The 24,592-nt window shown below is 37.6% G+C and overlaps 1 protein-coding gene across 9 annotated transcripts in view; it reads right to left on the bottom strand.

Annotated features, from left to right (window-relative positions):
- ZNF385B (zinc finger protein 385B) overlaps positions 1-24,592 on the bottom strand; it is a 148,529-nt gene that overhangs the window by 101,987 nt on the left and 21,950 nt on the right. For 4 of the 9 annotated variants that reach the window (XM_032445864.1, XM_015868379.2, XM_032445863.1 and 1 more), the window contains exon 2: positions 18,555-18,857. In XM_032445864.1, coding sequence (XP_032301755.1) covers positions 18,555-18,855 — 301 coding nt within the window. In that variant the 5' untranslated portion in view covers positions 18,856-18,857. Of the gene's footprint in view, positions 1-12,201; positions 12,716-13,115; positions 13,138-18,554; positions 18,858-24,592 lie in introns of those variants that run through there. The other 5 variants (XM_032445868.1, XM_032445867.1, XM_032445869.1 and 2 more) reach the window with 5 other exon arrangements.

The raw sequence follows: 24,592 nt of genomic DNA, 5'->3' as shown, positions 1-24,592 counted from the left end.
TGGGTTTTGAGATGTGCCTGCAATACAAAGAACCACTCAGTTGATTGTTATGGCATAAAAGACAAGCAGCTCTGGATTGAAATGCTTCTCCTTTATAGTTAGAATAGCAGCAGGTCCTCTGCCAAGACAACGTTGAAGATATTAAAAAATAAACTAACAAAGAAACAGAAAGTAACCTAAAATATTTAATTGTTAGTGGTTAGGCTTTTATTTATTTATTTATTGGGGGAGAGGAGGAGGGGGAGATAGCTCTGTCCTTTTACAAGGCTACAAGAACAATTATACATTTCTGAAATCAAGATCCATAGTACCTCCACATGAAGGTTCTCCTTATATGATATTCACTGGCAGGTTTTCTTCATTATTACCCACAATATCAATTCTGGTTTTTGTTTTTAAAGACATTTTATTAGGCCTCCATGTTTCACATTCCCACCAACTCTTATTACCATTTTAAAACCCTATGGTGAAACTGACAAGAAGTAGTACAGATCTGACAACCAGAAGCATGAAAATCTGGCAAGAAATTACTATGCAAATATGTCTGGGAGAAGATAACATTAATAAATATTTGCTGACAGGCCTTTTGCTCTAGTGGGTGGCACATTTATAATGAAAACTTAGCAGCAGTTTAAGCTGAAGACCAGAAACCTCAGATGTACTTGTGGATGATGGATGACAAAGACGAAAAACACTTCCATGTGTTGTCATTTTTGAGGAATTGAGCCAATCTCATTACCTGAGATGAAAATACTTTCTTTCCAAATTCTCACTTGCTATGTTTTATTTACCAAAAAGAAATGTTGGTTTTTTTTTTGTTCAGCAGTTACTAGCAACTTCCAACACTTTGTATTTCAAAGCACTCAGATGCTTTCAGAGCTGAATATGGAAGCCTAACAGGCAGCATTAGGTTGGTCATTAAAAACAAATCAGAGCAGTTACTTATTTTTAAAAAGCTTTATACATGTTAAACTTAATTCTAAAGCTAAAGGAACATAAATCAGAGGGAAGCACTCCATATTTTGGCTTCACTGTTGAGAAAAAGTCAGTTCTGAAATTTGACATGAAGACAAATGTTAAGAAAAGGGGAGGAGATACTTCCATCTTATTACATGAAAAGAAAACATACTGTTTTCAGTTTAGACTACAAGACTTACAAGAATGTTAGTCATCGTTCTGTTTGAAAAGTAACTGGCCTGGTGTAACTACAGTACAGGGTTCAAGTAGCAGGAAAAACATTGGTAATTCAGAAGTGAAGATTTTAAACCAGACACTGAAAGGCATACAGAAGAGAGAAGTCTTTTTCTATTTTGGTTTGAGTGTCCCTACAGTAGAAACTGCTGCAAAATAACTTCCTTTTCTAATACAACCATAGCTGTGATTTTTCTTTCTTAAAACACTCAACTGAAACATTTTTTTTTAATTTATCAATGGCCTGCACTCTGAAAATCCTTCCGCTCCTAATAGAGGCACACATACAGACACACAGATTAGAGATCACCCTGACACCCTGATTAGATAATCAGCAGCTTATTACACTAAAAGGTTGAGTTTGCAAGTGATATATGAAGAAATCATATAAATAAATTCACAACAAAATTTAAACATATAGAGCTTTTTTCACTTCTATTGCCTTGGGAGAAGTTTGCTAACAAAAAAATGCCATATTCTGGCAGCAGGTTCACTGGAGTCAGAAATCCTGAACACCAATCTGCAAAATATAGAAAGACTAGCATCATGCTTTACAGTTACAGGCTTAAGAATAAGCCTGTTAACAGTGACACATTGTCCAGGAGGTTCTGCGTAACTAAATTCTAAGCACTATTTTAAGTAAAACAGGAAGGAATTAGTCATCCAAATAAATTAATATGCTTACACTGTGCTTCCACTCCTCCCACAAACTACAGAAAGAAGGCTTTGTGGATGGATCTGGGTGCTCCAAATGAGTTGAAGACATCCCAAGGATAATAGCCTGAATATCACATGGTGCAATATTGCTCCTGGAGTATCCAGATGAAATGGGAAAATGCCAAGGGAGTATCTGGCAAACATTCCAGGTACTAGTAGTGATTAAATGAAAAAGAAGATTCTATGAAATTATTTACATGATTGGATTGTGGGCAGCTGGTTCCAAAAGTTCAGGTAAAACATAAGAAAGATTCTGTAAAGTGAATCACATGCTATGTCTTTACAAACTGCTCAGAAAATAGACAGAAGATAGTGTATTCCCCATTTTCTGTGTTTACAGAAAATGCAATTTAGATAAAAGTCTTTGGAACTAATACTGAGAAACTTAAGTGAAGTGTTACGCATGACACAAAAGGAAGTCCATCTAAAACTGAAGTCCCCTTTTGATATTAAGAAGCACGCATTTGTTAAAAACAAACAACAAACAAACAAACAACAACAACAATAAAAAAAACAAGTAACAAGAGTTTCAGTGCACAAATATATGTAAATGTTATCCTGGAAATATCAAACTGCATAACTGTCTTTAATTAACATTCAGCAGTAGAAATGGAGGCCACTTTCTACAGAAGAACTAAGAGAGCCAGCTATACCACACAGACAGTGGATTCAACCTAGAAAACAATTGTCCCTTCACATGTGCTCTCTGAGAAAGTTTGACCTTGCCAGCTGAAAATCCACTGCAAAAAAGCATGGAATGTAGAAGTCCAGAAAAATCTTGAGAAGTACTTGTAGCGCACTCCTAACCTGATACTAAAATGAGAGCTTCACACACACAGTTCTAGATGAAAGAGTATCTACCACTGCTAAGTACATCACAAAGACCTGAAAAACCAGGACCCACCATTCTGCTACTGAGGAGGCTAAGTTGTAATTCTGATTCACTGGAGAGATATCTGTTATCAGTGATCCTGAGATCACTGTTATGAATCAAGCTTTTAAAAGAAAAGAGATACTTCTTCCAGATATTACAATTTGTGTTTGCAACAGCACACTTAATACAAGCAGCGATGGACTTGCCCATGCTACCTAGGAAAAAAATGGGGATGTATATAATAGTAGGAAAAGACACTCCCAGGCTTGTAATACAGAAAATTCAGCTAAGTATTAAAACGCAATTCTCAGCAGTTAAGTTAATGGATAAGTGAAGCAGTTCCTCAGTATAACAATTGAACAGTGTAGCAAATGAAGTCCTTAAACTGAACTTGGATTTTTCTCTAAGTAACATGTTCTAGTTCAGTTGCAGTTATTGGACTTAACGCCATACAGTTGCTTACTAGAGAAAGAAATTTCTTCTAAAGAAGGAATTAAAAGAATTAAGGAGATTAAGACTTGGTGATTCCTTTGGTCATCAGAATCTTCCAAACCCAGTGGATATGAGTTTGATTCTGATTTTGTTTATAGCAAGAGAATGAGGCTAGACCATACATAGCTCACAAAATCCTTGACTTCCAAATTTCTTAGTAACAAGTTTGCTTTGATCTGTGTAACAGGAAGATTATTCTCATCATTTTCAGTTAATTAGTAGATGTCCCTTCAGACTTTACCTCACTCAGGCAGCAAATTAATCTCCATCACAATGGCACAACCATATTCCTTGAGCATTAAACAGCAAGGACAAAGAAGAAAACAGAAAACAAGCAAAGGCAAAAGAAAAATGTTAGTGGTTCTTCAAGCACTCCTCCGCTGTCTCTACACTGTTACTGATGTCACTCTCACAACTATATAATGTCTAAAATCTTGAATTTGCAAAGCAATATCTACAGGCCCTTGTACTTTAACAGCAGGCAATAAACTACATGCTCATTCAACAGATGGTCTAGAAAATAATAAAAAGTAAAAGAATTTCAGTTTCAGACAAATTCGTGTTTTTGTGGTAAGTCATCAGTTTCTTACAGATTAACACCACTCATCAAGAGTTACTATTGCACTGCATTTTACAACACGGCATTTCTAGTTGCACATTTTATGACCATTAAGAACAGCAAAAATTGCTGTTTTTTCACCCAAGTTCAGTACATGCTCTTTCTATCTTGTACACAGGGACCTCACCCAATCTTCCCAAATTTTTCCACCTGTGCCTTTGCCACAGAGAAATCAGTGGTGAAGAAAATAAGTACATCGTCTTTCAGAGGGGCTGGATGAGCTCCCTTCTGCATAGTACACAGCAATTAGTCCTGAGAACAAAAACCTCTAGTGCAAGAGGGATCAGACTCAGATCACCTGAACTGGCTGCTAATCGACAACCAGCAGAAAGAACACAATTCATGACAATTACTCTCATTTGCATTTTTATCTTAGCTATTTAAGTTAGTTTTAGTTACTAAAGTAACTTTGGTAATTTGCATCAACAATGCAAAGGGAAGACTTGGAGCAACTGGAATAGTATGCTCACAATCAAAGTAACTCTAGGTTTTCAAAAGAGGAGACAAAACTGTATAACATTTTTGGAGCAAAAATTTAAAAAGGGAAAAATTACTACAAAATAACCTACTAAGTATTTAAGTAAAAAAAGACGCAAGTTATGATTGTAAACAAGGCCTGTCTTTGCCAGGGTAGATGCCCAGCATAATTAAGGAGACAGGAGTTTTAGTAATATCTGCTTTTTCCCTTCCTGGAATCTTGACACAAAGTGTGACTGAAATCTATAGCCTTAACTTCAAATAGGTGCATAAATTTCAGGGTGATGCTTGGCCTTCAATAAATTAACAGTCCTCCAAGTGTATTTCTTGTACATAAAAGACCACTATGCAGGCAAACCTAAACTAGCAATCAAGGAACTCCACAAAGCTTTTCATTCTTCTTCTTTCAGTGGAGGTGGCTAGAATTATTACTTGAAAAAAATAATAATAAAAGTTAAATCATCTGATAAAATTATTATTTAGAAAGAAATTCTTAATGGTTTTTGAATGCTGTTCAATTTAATAACATGCCTATTAGGCATAAAATGGAGTTTTAAAGATAAAAGACCAGTACATTAAATTTTGTTTCTAAACACAAGAAAAATGTGAAGTACATCATATTTACTCAAATATTAATCTCTTGCTATTCAAATACAAAGCAACACAAAATACTTGAAAAGGTTCATTATTTTCTAGTTTTTCTCACACTGCTTTGCTACTGGGTATCTTGATATAATTTAGAGCAGCAGGATGTTTCTGCCTCTCCCAAGTAACTGATGGTAAATGATGTGAAACACTGCAAGCATCAAACACTGCCTATTTGCAACAAACATTTTCTAGAATTTAGGAATTTATAAAGCATTTAGATCAATAGCTTTTCCACCCAAATATTCATGAGTAAATATTCCCTTGCAAATCATAACTAGATTACAGGCAATTCATAAGGTGCTGCTAAATTATTACTTTATTAATTTGGATTTTAAGCTTCATTGATTATCCCGCTCAAAAACTTTTCCCACAAAATGTTACCAACTGCATAGACACCATGCAGTAACAATGGCTTCAGCACTGAAGTCTGCCATGTAATAGAAAAAAATAACATCAACCAAAATATTTTACCCCAAGTGATATTCAGTAATCTCTACAACAAAGTGTTTTCACTTGTTTCTCCTGAGGAAGGAGGAAATAAACAGGAGCAAAAAAATCTTCCTTGCAAAAAGAAATACTTGCTAGAAAGAAGAAATCATTAAAATGAGCAAATGCTGGCAAATGATAAACAAAATAAAGAAGCAACAAAAATATTTTTAGTCGTTTCTGCCAAATCTTGTTTCTGTCAATAGTTCTCAACAAAAAATCTGCTGTTACATCTTTCAGATAAACATTCCTGTTAATCATATCCATCATACCCACAACAAACAAACAAGAAAAAAACAGAATGTTTCCATGATTATTTAATCCGCAGCAAATAAGTTTCTGGTGTTTCAGCTTTGGCATTTCTGAAGCCTGTGCCCTGCTTACTAGCCAAAGTGGCTGAGGAGCTTGTATCTTATTTTCAGTAGTCTGGGTACATAGGTGCCAAGTGCTATTTATGTTTCTTTAAAATAAATAAATAAATAAAGGCTGTTACAGTGACTGCTTAATACAGTAGTAATTGCTACTATCCAGAACCTAACTAGAGACACACCAAACTCCAGCCTTGCTGCTAACAAATTTGGCCACAATACACTAATTGCAATTCCTAACAATACACTTCAGTTCTTTCCAACTAGCCTGCGTTTTCTTGATGAAGTGATTTCTGTGACTCTTTATCCAGATGTCCCACTCTAAAGCCTCAAAATCTTCCTCACGACTATTTTCTCCGTGGTCTACTTCAGTCTGCTCTGCTAATAAAAAATAAAAGACTTGTCTTGTAGTGACTCCCAGGACCATTAATTCTACCTATTATGAAACAAAATATTTCAGGATGCAATCACTGCAAGCACTCTATACTGAGGGAGAAGTTGAATACCTGTCCACAAAAATTTAAAATCCAGGTTAAGCAAAATGAAAAACAGTTTTAGGAACACACTGAATGGATTTCTTCTGAAGAAAGAAGAGAAATGGAGACCCCTGAGTGAAATTCACAAGTTTCCAGCTGATGATTCAGAATTCAAAATTTATGTTTTAATGAATGCTTGAAGAGAGCAGAAGGGAAACAATAGTACCATTGTCCTACATTAAATCCTTTGGCAGAAAACCACATAGGTTGCTAATTTCTATGTATGACTGTCTTATTTTTAAAAGAGCAGGGAAGAGCTCCTACATAGGTTCCCAGCTCAAGAACAGGTTCAAACCAGCACACTAGGGACCTGCTCTCTGTCTCTTCCTCTAGCTCAGTAAGAATATAAATAGCATCCAACTGAATAACTCTAACACAAGGGAAAAACAAACCAAAACAACACACAAACAGAAAACCACAAGGAACTCAGAAATCCCTGCATGTGTAATCAGCTGTTAACCTCCCATACTTCAGGAGCAAGACTTCAAGCTCATGTACTGATCAGAGCATTGGTCTCATATGCTGTTCAGAGTCGCCAAAGAAACTAATGCGTGACATTATCAAATGTTATCACACAAAGAATTCCCATCTAGCCAGAAGTTTGACATTTTCACACTGCCTAGCAAGAAATGTTTGCCCATCAAGCTTTCAATCATATCTTTTCACTTACCAAGTTTCTACAACATACTCTAAAAATTCAAAAAGTGTCAGTTCTTAATTTGAAAAATCACTAAAGCACTGATCATTAATTTGAAGGTCTGCACTGATCATGTACAAAAAAGCTCTACTCAGAGTAGGTTCAAGAACTACCCAAGGCTAATGAATTTTGCCTTTCATCTGCCCAGCTTTTGCTGTCAATACAAAAGCAACCTTCTTTAGTTCTTGCAGATCAAAAAGACATGTTATGTGCACTGCTCAGAATCCAGCAATACAGAAAGCATATAGAAGAATGCACAGCTTTTTGGCTGAACATTCTGGGTGAGGCTTCCAGAACATCTCAACTCCTGCCTGGCTCTCTGGCTTATCGGCAGAGAACAACATGCTGAAACTCCAGCTTCAGCAGTAGGCTTCAACAGGGCTGCCACAGTGTCAGCTTACTCTGCTCTCTTGGCAGGAATCATAAATGACCTTCACTGAAAAAGGCAAATTCAAGGTTTCCACACAGAGCTTGCCTCACCTCAAATCATGAAGTCAAGTCATCAACATGGAATTGCTTACAACTCTAAACCACTTCCCCAGTTATTTTTTTCCTTTTAGCTTACGGAATCCTCTTTTTCAGGATCTTCTTGTAAGTAAACTTGCAGTAGTGAAGCTGCTGTCCCCAGACCACTCGAACACTAAAAGACCCCATATATTAACATTTACATCTTCTAAAGGATCTTCTGAAGAAGAAATTGAAGTTATGCTGCCATGTGAAAACTGTCAATCTGAAACAGAAAAGCTCTCTTGAAGCTGTAGAGTTTCCTACCAGGAAGTTCTGACCAGTTTAACTAGCATTCTGGATCTTGCTTCTCTCATTACATACCAATGTGAAATGACAGGAAGGGAAATACACAGCAATAAAGACACTTGGAAAAAAATGCAAGATCTCTGGAGCTGAAAGTACCTTACATGCAACAAAGTCTTGGAACAAAGAACTAGCCAGCTTGAAATGTGACAAGCATATACTTATAGCTATAAAAAGCACATATAAAAGAATCTCACAAAGAATAAAAGAACAAGAAAAGGCATTCTAGCTGAAGTACTTAAATAAAACAAGTTTTATATGTCATGGTAGTGACATGTCAGACATCATTTTCCAAATGTCTGTAATGATGTTTTCTGCTTGGTAGCCTTTAAACATGCACTGGAGAATAATAAGCAAATTTATTCAGAAGTCCTAAAATGACAGCAACCATGTATTTATTCAAAGGTCCTAGAGTGACAGCAACCATCTTTTTTCAAACTGTACAAAAAACAAGCTGTCAGTTTGCATCTACTTCATGACTACAGGATGCTCCAAAAACCATGACTTTGAGAAAGGGGCTTTGTTGAACTGACATTCTGCTACCTTCCCAGAGACTTTTAGCAGCACTCTCCAGAGATTCTACTCCTTCCTCCATGACCACAGAATAATCCAAAACTGCTACGCCCACTTCAGCTTACTTCTTAGCAAATTGACTTCCAGCTTCTTTCCCAAAAATGGTATATTGGTAGATGATCAGGACTTGTCCTCAGTACTTAGGACAAAACCCATCATTTCTAGAGCCCACTGGGTTTTCCACAGAAAACACAATTGACACAACTTGGCAAGAAAAAATAAAATTATATCATAAAAGTTGCTCATTGCAGGATCAAGACAAAATTATGGAAACTCTTATTAGAAGCAGCACAGTTTAAAGTTTCCTAATATACAACAGAGATTAATGCAAACTGGGTAAAGTAATCCAAGTGAAGCCTAACACAGTACAATATTAATCACCTTCATTTTTCACTATGAGTGGCTGCTATTAAGGGAATGATTTTTAATCTAGTAGGGCTAAAATGTTCTCCCATGATTCAGCCTCACCTCTGAGCAGAAGAAGGTAACAGATAAATCCTCCTGGAAGCTATGCTAGCATATGTGGAAAAGAAAGAGGTGATGTGAAACAATCAGCACAGCTTCACCAAGGGCAACTCCAGCCTGATCAGCCTAGTGCCTTTCAACAACGACATAACTGCATCAAAAAGAAGAGCCATTGATGACATTGTTATGGACTTCAGTAAGGCCTTAGACACAGTTTCCCATAACATCCTTCTCCCTAAACTGGAAATCTATAGATTTGATTAGTTGAACTGTTTGATGGATGACAAACTGGTTGCAAAACTGTACTCAGAGAGTGGTGGCCAATAGCTCAATATCCCTATGGAGATCAGTGATGAGTGGTGTCCCTCAATTACATCAACAGTGGGACTGAGTGCACCCTCAGCAATCTGCAGATGACACAAAGCTGCATGGTGTTGTTGAGACAACTTATGGATGGGATACCAAGATAGGCTGTATCAGTAGGCCTAGGAAAATCACATGATATTCAATAAAGCCATCTAGGTCATGCCCATTATCACTATCAATACAAGTTGAGGGATGAAAAAAATTGAGCATAACCCTGCTGTAAAGGACATGGGAGTACTGGTGGATGGGAAGCTGGACGTGAACCAGCAGGCACCCTCGTAGCCCAGAAAGCCAATCCTATCCAGGACTACATCACAAGAAACATGGCCAGCAGGTGGAAGGAGGTGATGTTGGCCCTCTACTCCGCACTGGCAAGAGCTCATCTGGAGTACTGTGTCCAAGTCTAGAGTCTTCAGTCAGGAACAATGTGGACCTGTTAGAGGGCATCCAGAGGAGGAGGGTCAGAGAATGGCAACTCCCCTGTGAGGATAGGTTGAGAGAGCTAGGGCTATTCATGGAGAAAGGCTCCGGGGATATGTGAGAGAAGTCTTTCACTAACTAAAGGGAGGCTATAAGAAAGATGGCACACTCTTTAGCAGGGTCTGTGATGATAAGACAAAGGAAGGTTTAGACTGGATATAAAGAAAAAGCTTTTTTGTGCTAAAGGCAGTGAGGCATTAGAGCAGGTCGCCCACAGAAGCGATGCATGCCCTGAGCCTGGGGACACTCAAGGTCAGGCTGAACAGGGCTCTGAGCAACTTGATCAAGCTGCAGGTGTCCCTGTTTATTGCAGGGGAAATTAGACTAGATGACCTTTTGGGGTCCCTGATAATTTTAAGAATGAAATACAGATTAAAAAACAGCTGCCTAATCAATTTACAAATTATATGTATTACAAAAGGTTTAAACAAACAAACAAACAAAAAAGGTATTTACTAATAACTCACAGTGAGTCCTAAAAGTTTCCAGATAGACTCTGTAACACATTCCACAGTTGCTTTCTAGAATGACTCTCCTGGATGTTTAGGGTGCCTCATAGACACGTGTCAAGTGCACTTTGTCTTTGATCACCGAATAAACACAGAGTAAAATATCATCAGGGGATAGTAATTTTCCATGTCACAATAGCGATTTTTGCTAAGTGATTTAAAAATTCAATATGAATCTTAAGAAGGTGACAATCAGTCCATTATTTTTATGTCATAAATGACAAAAACATACTTAGGAATGTTATACGAAAAACTACAAAATCACACTGAAATTCTAACTGAAATGTGAATAGTCTAGGTCACTGGGAACAATTTTCCTTTATTAGAGTCTCCCTAGATTCCTCCTCCACCTGCTTTTATTGTTGGTTTTGTCTGCTGGTTTTTTTTTTGTGTGTGTGTGTGTGTGTGTATTTTCTTTTCTTTTTTTCTTTCTTGTTGGGGGGGGAGAGGGGGAAGGGAGAGGGGAGGTTATCTCCAAAGAACACCTTAGCAGAAGCTATCAGCTTTGACAGAACACCAAAACTCTGGCACTGAACCAGAAATTGACCATTACCATAAAAAGAACTGCTAAATGAGAAACCATGTGCTCAGTATAAAACTAATTTCATGCTTTCAAAAGCACACAGTGGCTTCTAGCAAGATAGTGGCCCTGGGACTTGCAAAGACAGATTGGCTAATACAAATGGTGTGTGCTCCTGATGCAGTCTGCTTAGCCAAGCTTTACATGTACTGGCAGTAAATGGAAATTCTCGAATCTTCTGTCAAACAAATACACACTTATCTATAACTTTAGAGCTGAAAGCTATAAAACAGCTGCCTCATAAATATATTTAGCAGGAAAATGCATGAGCTGTCCTAGTTCCTTGTAAAAAAAAAAAAAAGAAAAAACAACAAAAAACACAGCAGCCTTTACACAGAAAGCACAGACATTTTTAGCAAGCAAGAAAAAATGTTTTAATAAGTATTTTTCAGCTTCTTCCCTTCTTTTATTAAAATACAATCAGAAGTTCCAAATAAAATCCTAGCAGGTCTCACAACTCAACATATTAGCAGAACAACAGTGCTTAATGAGTTTAATTTTTTGAGTGTTCTGCTATAGATAAATTCTCAAACTTTTTTTTTTTTTTAAACAGGTTCGAAGTTCATTTTGTTTTCAATAATGCTTCTTTCGAATTTAAAGATTTACTACAACAACTTCACAGACTACCTTCAGCACAGTATCTGTTCCCTTAAATAAAACTTACCGCACTAAATCTCAAATTTAACTGATTAGGGAGAAGCGACAGTAATTTTATACCCTTCTCAAAACAATTGTCAGTGCAAATGAATTATCGGATGCTATCCTGGGCACGGCAGGTCATAACTTTAATATTAACAATGACAGACATAGACAACATGTCAAATCTAGCATACAATTTATTTCCTTCTTCACTTAAATAGCTTAGCTGAAGAATCCAACAGCTCTTGTGCTTTGCATTTAATTATAACTATAATTTGAGATTTAACAAGCCAAAAAGCAAGCTCTTGAAAGGGGTATTTAGTCACACTGTTAATTAGTTTCTTCCTATAACAATAATACAGCACCACTAACATGATTCAAAAACACTTAAAACGCATAGGAAGTCACCTAGTGAAAAGATGCCCTCTACAAGCAGCAAGAAAGGAATGGGAGCTTGCCACACATTTAGAGTTACTCTGAATACTGAAATAAGAAGAGAATGAATTAATGTATGACATACATTGCCATTTTTCTTAATATTTCCACAGGAGTAACTAAAATATAAATGACATGCATACAGAAATACTGCCAAACATGTAAGCATTAATGTAAGCACTAATATCATATCACAAAAGAATTCAATGAAGTTTAATTTAAAAAATAGTCATACTCACCTCTACTGGGAAGTCCACTCCACATTATGGCAGTAGTATTTAACGAGCTCAAATGGAACTAAGTGACATAAACAAAACTTCCAGTATGTGACCAATATGATCTACAGTGCTACAGAGCCTTGGCTCCAGCCCTGCTCCTCTGTCACAGTACACTGGCACACCAGTGCAGCTCCAAACCTTCCCAGATGCTGCCTTATAGCATTGCTCATTGAAAATCCTTCACACGCTGGCAACATTTTAGGGAAGGACAAGCACACTCTGAGTCATTTGTAAAGAAAGCAAAGCAATTTCAGTTCTGTATCTTCATGCGGACGGAAACACAGAGCACTGTCAAAGTAGAAGTCTGAGGTGAATTTATGCTGAGAAACAGGCAACCTAAGCAGTCATTATCAATGCATGAAATCAGCCAGTGATCAAATTCAAACAAACCATAAAAAGGGTATGATTATGAAACGCTCCGCAGATCCAGCTCCAAACCACACAGAACGAAGAATCATTTATCTAGCCTGTGTAAATGTTAAAAATAGCTCTGTCTCTCCTACAATGAGCAGAGGAGAAGCTGTAGCCTGTATTGTGGTGGTTTGCTACTGGGAAAAATCTGGCAATAAAAATTAATGATTCCTTACAGCTTTTCTAAATAAGATTAATTTACAATTACGCAGATGAACAAATAAGTACTCTTTAACCACGTAACTGACAAAGCCAACTGAATTTATACAAATACGATACCTGTTAAAGAGAAGCATAACTGGCTAGAGGAATTTCAGAATACTGACCCACCTGTACAGATGGGCAGATTAAGTATCTGTCCCCCTCAAAAAGAAAAATATATTAAAAATCAGATACTAAAAGCACGACATTACACAACCATTGCCTTGGCTTTTCAAAAACAATAATAATTTCTCATTACTTACTATGAAAAATCTCCCTGGCTTATTAAATTCATACTCTTCCTACTCCCACAGAGCCTTCCCACAGTGTAAATCCTTTTGTCTTTTCAGGTACTTTGCACATTTTCTTTCCCAAAAAAGGTAAGAGGGCATGTGCCACTGTGCACACCCACACCCCCAAAGATTTTTAAATACACAGCACAATAAGAATCAGATGTCAAGTTCACAATGAAGTAGAAGGACACGGGGATTTTTATCACAGTACCTGTACAGTTATCCAAACATACTACTGTGTCATGAGACAGCTACAAAAGAAATTTTGGCTGGCTCTGTTCCCAGATGATAATACTCACTGTAGAGAATATCTAATATGCTTTTGCAAGATATGAATAGTTTAAAAAAAAAAAAAAAGGTTATTTTTTAATATTATTTCATTCATTTCTATACTCAATTGCTATTGGAAAGACACACTGAATAAAACTGATAAATCCGCACTTAAAGAAACCACAGCAGGTGACCAGATGTATTTTTTGTTTTGAGCTCTACAACATCGGATTATTGGACATTTTGAACATCAGTTTTTTACCGCAACATAATTGCCCCCTAAGAGAGATAATAAGCTGTCAGCAAAGGAATTCTGCAGAGGTTTTTGATCCAGGACCATACTTAACGCACACTCCTGTGCTAGGGGGATAGTGCAACAAGTGGCAATGGTTGTAACAAATTCCATTTTGAAACCCTTCCCCATTCCACCTACAACAAATCTCCCTGTAAGCAGTTTTTCTACTAGACTAGTCACATACCAGGTATGCTTACAAGTGTCACACATGTACTCACTGCCTCCAAGAGGAGGACGTGGGGACTACAGGTGGATAATTGTTCTGATTCCCATTGATAACTTAAAAAAAAAAAAAAAAAAAAAAAACCTTTTCCTTAATTTTATATCATCACAACAACAGATAAGAGCCCACTTCTAAATAAACGTGTTTTATGTTGCAAGACTGTTAATAGCACATATTTCCTAAGTAAATTGTGGGAGATATTCAAGTGACAGAAATAATGCAGAGCAGTACATCAAAAACAGCCTTGTTCGGAAGAACACTGAATAAGGAAAGAAGTCAGTTTATAGTGAGAAGTGAAATACTACATTTCTCAACAGCTCACTAATCTAAGTTAAATTACAAGAGTATAACCTATTATTTTAATTGTATTAGAGGAATGTAATAATTTTCTTTTTCTTGTGAGACTCTAATCTTAGGTTCTGCCAAAGAGACAGACTCTGCCCAGAAAAGGACAGCAAAGAGACAGGGCAACTCCCTTTCTCACACGGACAGAACAACACACCCTGACATCACTTCACTTGGCTTCCCAAGAGGGCTGTAGACAACAGAGAGAGAAGGCAGAACAAGAGCTGGCCTTACACAAGTCTAAGAAAGGTTTGGGCACAAAACAACAACAAATAAACCCGTAGTGCTTTCCCATTACCCTCTATAGACTTGTACACTACTTCCATCGATACATATGCAGGAGTTGAGGAAGATACAGCTCACCAAATTTTTAAAGATATTGTTGGTTGCTGCTTAGCATTCCTCTGAGTACTCACTAGAACAAGTAATAAATATATTCTGTAATAAGACTTAGGTAATAACTAAGCAAAAATTCTGTTCACTGTTGAGATGGCACAAAGCAGTTCAGATGGCTGCTAAGCTACATGGCAGAAAGTAAGTCTGGGTCCAGCTCAAGATTCAAACCTACATACAAAGCTGTCCATTTAGGATCTGGTTCTGCTGGCAATCAGAAAAACAGGGAAAAACTCCACTGAAATAAGAGTAATGCACTGCAGCTTCCTTCGGTTGTAGCAGATGATCACTTAACTCATGGTTTCTGATTGTCATTGCTGATCCTGTGAAGGTGCACTGCTAATATGATTTCCTTCACCATCCTGTAAAACAGTCTTCCGCACACACGTTCAATACGGTAAGTGTGGGCATGTACATGTAGATCTACTCGAGATAAACTCAGAACCATTTATTGATGTAGTCTCCCCTGCTCCCCAGATCAAATACTAAGAAGATTATTAATTCAAATGAGATCTCAAGGAAGGCCTTTGTCATTTGGCACAGCTAAAGGCACTTCATAACTCAAGACATTTAATTTGGGAACCCAGTATGCAAGTTACCTATCCAGGCCATAGATCCTGTAAAGCATGTGCAACCAATCTGCTACTTTTTCATTGTTGTTGCTCTTTTATTTAAACAAAACAAAACAACAACAACAACAAAAAAAAATCTGTTACTTAAACTATATTGTATATTTTATCTGCAACCCGAGACAATTCCTCCTCACCCAAAGACACTCAAGCAAGCCAAGAAGTTTGACACTATTCAGAAAGCTTTAGCTGTAAGCCTCGCTGACTCCATTGCCTTGAAAGGATGCCCAGACTTCCCACATAACGCAGCATCACACAAGATAGCAAAGCAGTGATAATTTCTGTTGCCACAAGTGCGGGGGGGGAGCCAACATAAAAAAACAACCAATCAATAAAAACTCCGTACTGCTTTGCTCTCCTCCAGTACCCAGACAGGCCCAGGACGCCTATGGATTGGGAGATCAGAGTGTGTGAAGCAAAACCGGTATTCTCCAATGGAGAAAAGAGACGAACAGAACGACGCCGTTCAAAATCCCGCCGCAGCACACGTTAACAAACAGCTCATGATCGCTCGGCCCATCGGCTCCACGGTCAGGCCGAAGGCAGCGAAAGCACGCGTTGCTGCGGAGCACGGCGCAGGCTGCAGCCCCACCTGCTGGGCGCAGGCACCGCTGCATGCCCCCGGCCCGTGCCCTCGGCCGCCGGCAGCAGGCGAGCAGCCTGTAGTCAGCATATGAAGCGCCCTTCACGCAGCACGGGCTTCTCTACATGAGCCCAACTTCTAACTCCAAGCTAAAGAAAGGGTGTCATCAGGTAAGTGCTTTAAATCACCAAGGGCTTCTCTTTCGGTCAGTTCATTTCTTGATTCAATCAATTTTGCAATTTGTCCAAGATAGAGAAAAGCAGCTTTTGATTTTTTGCCTCAATTGTTTTAAATTGCTGTGGAGAGACTGACATGCAGGTAGAGCACATCTAGTAATACTGCGTGTAAACTTCAGCAATGGTGGATAATATCTTTTGACATTCCATGACAAATTCACCCTTAACAATTAGCTTTTAAGTTATGAAATATTTCAAGTCTAAATACATAAATCCCACCATCTGTATACTGTAGAGCATTATTACCAAGAACTGGAATTCCAGGTCCCTAGACTTGGGACCATGTCATGAAGGACCATTACATAACTTATGTAATGTTATGTAATAACATTATTACATTATTATTAACATAATAAGCTCAACTCAAAGTTATGAGCCAGAATTTGAGGTAATATATGTAAAATACATTGGAGGCTAAAAATTAAAAGGATGTGTTATAACATCCTGAAGCTTCTTGTCACAGAGGGGACCTCAAAAGAGAAGGAATGTGAAAATACGCCTAATGACTCCTTTGTGTCCATCTACATTTGGAAGAAAGCCCATCAACAGCCAGTGAGCCTGGAGATGGTGCTTGGATGGAATAGTTTAGTTGCAAAGGCTCAAAGCAAACAGGTCTGTAATCTTGGTCTCTATATTCTGAACATACATTTACAGTCATGCATATTCCCAATCACTTTTTTTTTTTTTTAAACAGGAATATTATTTACTCTACATTCATCTGATGAAGACAGAGGAAAAACCTCACCATAGATTACCAGGAACCTTTGGAAAAAACTGATTGCTCACCAACTGGTTCAGCAGAAGAGTATATAGTTGAAACAGTGAAGCATGAAAAGGCCTATTTGCTTTCTTTGCACGTGGAATCAAGTCTGTTCACTGGTGAGGTGAGATGAACAGAATTGTTCTCTTACCATCTGCACAATTAATTGTTTACAGTGTTAGCCAAAGAAATGAGAAAGGCAGACTCGCATTACAGGGGATAATAACACTCCAGAGGACATGGATTAAAACTGAGCCTAGATAACATCAATTTATAAGAAAATTAATTTCTACTTATTTTTAAAAGGTGTTCTTTAAGAATGACATTTTGGTAAATGCTGTTCCTCTAGTGTCTCTCAAGCATTACATTAAGCTGTCTATGCGATACATTCTTTCCTCTAAATGCTTCTGACACTAACATCCTTCAGCCATTTCAACATGCACTGGGTAGACTGGTGTAAGGTACTAAATAAGTAGCATGTGGTTTAATACAGAGGTAAATGAACAAAGCACATTGCTCAAAAAATAAACCAACCAAAAACAACCACAGGAGTTTTAACTGCTGTGCCATACAGTAACCCCAAAGCGTGCGTTCCACCAAACTTAAAATTCACTGCAGTATTTTCATATTTATTTGTCACAGAATCAGAAGTCTGATTAGCTCTACCTCTATTAATGTGAGATATAAATGATGCTCTTTGAGATCAGCCCTTTTGCATGCTACAGAATTTATAAAATTAAATAAAAAAATAAAAAAAATTTAAAGTTTAACAAATAAATGGAAGGGGGAAAAAAGTATTTACTTCAACTGTGATTAAGAAAAGCATCCTTAAAGTGCTCCAACAAATTTTCCTCAGTTTTTGGAACATCACAAAAAAAGGATAATCCTGCAGCAAAATCCTTATACACTGAACATCAAACCAATAGACCATCTGGCATACCAGGACCCCTCATGAAAAGGGAAGGAGAGACACAATACCCTTTCCCTTGCTAATGTAAAAGTTCAAATTATTCAATGGGTTCAACCTCCTGTATGCTTAGAGAAGTAGGGAAATAATCCATTGTTCTCATAATATATAGGATTCAAATCTAACAAGGAGAAAGGAAAAAGGTTTCTGTGTGGTTTTTGTTTGTGCATGTAACATACTGTGCAACTTTTTATATTGCTTGGGCAAAATACACTTAGGACAAATGAAGGACTTCTGTTTAGTACAGTTAATAAAAAGTATTGTTTCAAATTACTTCTCACTTGAATTAGAGTAATCAAAACTCAGACCAGCAAAAGCAGAAAAGATCAAAGGGCCAGGTTGTTAAAAGTTGCATTTCTCCTCCTTTCCTACTAGTATATTTCTTAAAAGTTTCTCCAGAGCATACAACATCCTTCCAGAACTTTGTTGTTTGGGAAAAACGTGAATGACAAATGCATGACTCCATTACATGCATCTCTACTAAGTAAGGCCCAACCCAGTCATTAATCATGCACTGACATAATACTGCTAAAATAAAATCAGCTTCACAGGAGAAGAAATACACCAATAATTCTCAGTATGACAAAATATTAATTGCTAGTTTTATTCTGTATTATATTCAATGGTTATGCTGGCAGGAAAAGGTATGGCTTAAAAATTTCCTTAAATTTCTTGTCCAAAATGCAACATTTCTTACTGATTATGTACCTGTGCTTGTACTTGGAAACAAGGTGCCAGGAGCTGTACTTGTAGGGAGCTTTCCATTATTTAGCTGCTTCACTCTTTTCAGGTGAGACTTGCCATTGTAATGAACTTGAGCTTGTGCTGCAGAGTTCAGCTGTATATTGCACACTTCGCAGACGGAAAACAGTATCTTCTTTTTTTCTTTGCCTGGTTGATAGTCCTGTCTGTCATTTTTCAATCCTTTTTCTTCAGAACTCCGCAGAACAGCTGGCTGATTCATAATCCCATCTTCAAAGACACGGTCAGGACTTAATGGACGTTTCATACCTACAGAACAAAAAGTAAAGTGTTATTGGAAGTCTGCTAGTAATGCTTAATACTAAATCAGTATTTTTGTATTCAGAATGAAGTAAAACAAACAACCAATTCCAATACATAAAGTTCCACATTGTAGAAGCATTTCTTTATGGAGAAATGCATGCATTTGTGACACGCCTCAGAGACAAGAAATAAGTAGTTGGGTCCATGCCCAGTGACAACTTACAACTCTGTTCTGCAAGCTCTCTGATTTAAAGCAGGTTCATTATTACATCCACAGCAGAGGATAAGATCATCTTCATATGGAATAATTAGGGTTGGAAAAGATCTCAAAAATCATCTAGCCCAATCACCATTATTGTCCATTGAACCATATCCCTGGGTACCACATCTACACATCTCTTGGACACCTCCACAGACAGCGACTCCACCACCTCCCTGGGCATTCCATTTCATTCAAGTGCCTGATCAATCTTTTTGAGAAGTTTTTTCTAGTCTCCAATCTGAACCTCCCCTGGTGTAACTTGAAGCCAATCTCTCACCCTATCATTAGTTACCAGGAGAAGAGGCCAACTCCTGCTTTGGCACAACCTCCTTTCAGGTCATAGTAGACAGCGATAAGATTTCCCCTGAGCCTGCTCTTCTCCAGACTGAAAGACTCCAGTTCCCTCAACTGCTTTTCATAAGACTTGTGTTCCAGACCTTTTACCATCCATTGCCCTCCACTGGACGCCCTGCAGATACATTTCCTCTGTCTCATTACAAACTGGTTCCAGAGCTTTTGACTTTCCTACACCCATAGTATTAACTGCTGCCCCAAGTACAATTATTCAACCAACGATTTTCTTTCATCATTATTTAGAAGGCAGTAAAATGTTGGAATTAACCTAATGAATACTTTCCACTGTTATTTCTACCCAAAACTTCATCCCTTATAAAAGCATTAACACACCTATGATAGATCAATCTACGTAGGTATAACTAACTCTCAACTCCTTTATTATTAGAATTATCGTACAGAGAAATGCCATCTCAAAGTTCAGCTTGTGAAAACTAAGCAAATGCATAACAAATGGCAGTCTCTGGACAAAAACTCAGGAGTCTGAAACATGCATTTGTCCCTAGAGAATAAATCCTCAACACAGTAAACACTCAAAACCAGTTATTTGCTTTGTTCCCTCAAGACAGAAATATAAAATACCTATAAATATATAGATGTGTAGGCTGCAGGTACACAAATGGTTAGTTTAAGGTTATTTAAAGGGCTGTTTGTATGGAGGGATGGAGCACTTCATTGCATTCCTTACTCTAGCCCATGCTTAAAATGCTAGTATTTGTACAAACTCCTCCCAAGCATGAGTCATTCTTCCAGTATTCTAAGTCAACAGGGTTTGTAGTCACATATCTGTTTCACACAGCTCCCAGCTCTGTCAACAAATAAAAAAATACAAACAGTACATTCATTAAGATGTACATCAAATATTAAAACTAAAAAACATTATTACAGGTTCCAGGTACCAAATTGCTTTTTAAAACACATAGGAGTAGACCCTGAAAACCTAGGCTGTCACGCTAAATCATTTAAGCATAAGTATCATATTTCAAGGCAAGCAACCAAGATCCTCCACTCTGCTGAGCTTAGATGACATTTTCATCTGAAAATTTAATCTGCTCAGAGCTTTGGTATTTGTTACTTTTCAATGCATTTTTAAACCATAAATAACTTCCCCCAGCGCCCTTTGTTTTCTGATTTCTATTATTTTATTTTTACGCTGCTGCTCTGACTTTTATTCCCTAAAGTAAGAGCCTGTGGGAAAACATAAATAAATTATATTACACTGTTTAAGTTCTACTAACTTCAGAAAAAAAAGATTTAATAATGAAACTGGTAACAAAAACACTCAGGTTGTCAGAGATTTCATAACCATGTTGGCCAAAAGCAAGTAGTGATTCAATATGCAATTCAATAATTATCTCAAAAATTCAGTAAATTTTAAGCTCTTTACAAAATTCCGTAAGTGTGGATGCGTTTAAAAGTGGCAGAGGCTCATATCTGCATTGGTATGTAACAGGGATCAGAGGGACAGATGCTCAGTGCAGACAGTGGGATTAGAGGTCCTCCAGCAGCAATGCAATCTGACAAGGGGGTACTTAGGGAAACAGCAGCATGGCACGGAATTAGGCCACTGTCACTGGGACATGGGATGCATATAGTCCTGGCCTACACAGTTCAGTTCAGTTTCACACAAAAACAATGAAGCCTTTCAGTTGGCAAAGTCTGAGACCACTATGCAAGATGCACCAAAGCAAAAGTGAGTGGGGAAAAATGAGATCCTCGCAAGTGCATTTCCGAGGTGACCCAGACTGGTTTTTCATGTAGACACACCCAGAAAGAGCAAGAGCATAGCAAGGACTTGAACACAGAATGTACACCCTAAGGTAACATCCCAGCAAGAAAACCCATCTTCTCACAAAACAAAAGAACTAAAAAATTCATAAACAGAACAGTTTTAAGCTTGATTTTAGATGTAGACCATCTTGTCTACACTAATAAAGAACAAACGAGAAACACAGAAAGCAGTATCTTGTTACTACTTAAGAATTAAAAAACGCAAGCTGAAATTTTAAAATAACTGACTGCTTAAAGTTGTCTAAATTAAAAAGTGACTTGGTTGCAGGAAGCATTAACCTCCCCACAGCTGCAGGGCGTGGCATTCACAGAGCACTTTAGAACCAGTATCTGCATCTCCAGCTTGGCTGCAGATACAGAGATACAGAGCATGTAACTCCATGCTCTGATGGGTACATGGCTGGAGTGGACCAGTACATGCAGCCAGGGAGCAGAGCCAAGCAACCCTCAGAAGTCTGTTCCCATGCAGAAATCCCAGCCTTCCTCTTCCTGAAATGTGAGACCTGAACATTTGGTACAGCAGAGCACTTCAAATAAGGTGTGATATAATCAGGCAAAGCCGCACTCCTGCTTGCTGTGATGAGCCAAAAGGACTCCATGCATGCACTGAATGAGCACCCAGGTGGCTTCTGGGACTAGCTGGGGGAACTACACCTCTTGAAACCGATGCAGGCATCTTCCCAACCTGTCCAGCAGCCAAGAATAGTTCAACAGACGACAAACATGCAGGAACAGTCAAAAAAAAACACCTTCCTTTCTTTTAAATCGCTCTCAGAGAGATCTGCTAAACTTTTGGCCATTTCTGTAGGTCCTGTTAAGTATCTGACATCTTTAAAATGCAATTTGTAAAGGTACTTCCATACAGGCAGCCTTATCCAGTCTCTTCCAAAGTAAAAATGATGGTAGCAAATACCCAGTAAGACTTCACAGCAGAGGCAGCTTTAATACAATATATCTTCTACCTTAAATGATCACTTTCTGTGGTATATACACCTGTCCAAAAAAACCACAAAACAACAAACAAACAAAAAACCCACACCCTCAAAAGTCAAACAAGATTATTATCTGAAAGGTCCTCTCTTCAAATTCTATCTCCTTTCTTCTTTAAAGCTTTGTTTGGAAAAACACCTTTAAAAAAATCTCTGCTGAAGTGTCCAGGCTCTAAAATACAAGAACAGTTGGCACTTGAGTCAGCGTAAGATTGTTAATGTGAATGCAGATGTGTCCCAAGAGATAAGACTTCTAAAGAGAGGTTACCTGAATGCCTTGCACTTGTATGAAAGAAACTTGTACAAGAACTTATACAAAACCAAACCTCATAAAAATAACTTCACATTCTTCCTAACCTAACCTCCATGTTTTCCAGATACTTGCATAAATTCAAGTGACTAGGAAGTTTTTCTTCCCCCTTCCCCATTAAGGGAAAAAAAGAAAAAAGAAAAAAAAAGGCCTTTCACTACAGAGATTCTAAGAGTTCTGCATAGTATTTATTCTCACTCACCAGGAATCAGATAGGAAATGGGGCCATTTAGCATCTCAGGTTTTTGCACAGATCACTAACATTATCATGTAACAGAGGCAGCTACTTGAGACTACAGTCAGGGAGCTGAGAATTAAGAGAAGTTATATGACCATTGTACTCCACAAAATCAAAAAAGTCCATTTAGAGTAATTGTTATCTACGGGATTTTGAAGAATTTAGAATTAGGTTTAAGAATAAATTTTTAAAAAATACAAATTTATTAAAAGTGGGAAACAGTGAAAATTATTGTATGGACAAAATACAACAATAGATCTGTACATCTGTGATAGTCTGGTCAAATTTACCAGTTGCTTATGTTCACATTTTATTCTACATAAATATCTACTTGAAAAATAAGAGTTCTATAGAAAAAATTTTATAGATCCTTAAAGAATGTGTGATTTTCAAACAAAATAATTGAGTTTGTGATTAAAAGATGTATCTATACATGTTTACATACAGCATCTCCTAATGAGTTTTATGAGAGCTAATCCTACATTTAGCTCAGCTTTAAACAGTAATTTAAATGAGCAAAACTTCTAAAATGCAAATATGCTTTCCCTACTACATGCAAAATGCTGCCAATCTACATAGGTTGCTCCAAAATTAATGCTTCCTTTTTGTTTCCATGGCAAGTAGAACAGCTGCAAAGAACACAATAACACTATTCGATAGAGCAAATTCTCAGCTACAAAACAGTATTTTTCAGTGTAGTCACCACCATGCATTTTTGCCAGCAGTGAACAGAAACCTACATGCTGTGCTTATAAAAATATGCATGGCTGTCCAGAATATGGCTTGCCTTTCATCTCACTGCCATCACTGCTGAAATGCACCACCCACCGCCTCACTGCGCTCACTTCCACTATGCAGTCTCCATAAATGTTCAGCAAGAGATGACAAATGCCAGTGGGTGCCAATTTTTCCACATGGAAGAATTCAGTGACACACCTTTGCTTCATACACATTTCCAAGTCAGATGCCATTTTGTCAGATTGATGTCTTGTGTCACACAGCAACAAAGTGTAACAGAATACCATTGAGAAGGTTCAGCCTCTACTGCCATATCTCCAACATTCACCTCTGCTGTTGCAGGCCAACATAATGAAATAGGAGGCATTACTTTCTGAGCAGCACCTGTACATGTGTAATCATCACTTAAAAGGCACAAAGATTGTTGTTCCAAACACATAAACCAAATCTGCATGATCTCTATAACTTGGGCACCAATATAAAAAAAAAAAACTGTGAGTTTTTAAACCTGCACCATATTCAGCCCTTGTGCCCCTCTCTCCCAAAATAATAAGAATGCATAATTACATACAGTGCTGTCATTCCAGATAGCTATTTTGTTTTCATCTTTCAACAGACCAACATTTTTAGCACATTTCCTAGACAAAGCTGATCACAGGGATTGGATCCTAAAAACAGTTGAATTCACCCTTGTTCAGTTACTACTACAAGTCCTGCAAATTGTCTCAGCTCCATACTGACATTCTCCTCTTTTCACCTGAATCTGTGTCTTAAATTCTCTCTTTGTGTAAGGCAACAGAAGAGCTTCATATTAAAAGCAACTGGCTTTAGTTCAAATGTCAATATATATTTAAAACTTTATTATTTAGCATATAACCCATTAATGCTTTCATTTAAGACTAACAGATGTAATTTATTTTCTGCTTTTGTATAACCTGGATGCAGCCCACTATTTGTTAAGTCTCAACAGCAGTCAATAGATGCCAAGCACAAATTAAAATATCCCATTAGAGAGCACAATACCATGAATCACCCTGAAGTGACTCACACGTTACAATG

Source organism: Coturnix japonica, chromosome 7, assembly GCF_001577835.2.
Source record: "Coturnix japonica isolate 7356 chromosome 7, Coturnix japonica 2.1, whole genome shotgun sequence".
Lineage (NCBI taxonomy): Eukaryota > Metazoa > Chordata > Aves > Galliformes > Phasianidae > Coturnix > Coturnix japonica.
This window is presented reverse-complemented; position numbering and strand designations above follow the sequence as displayed.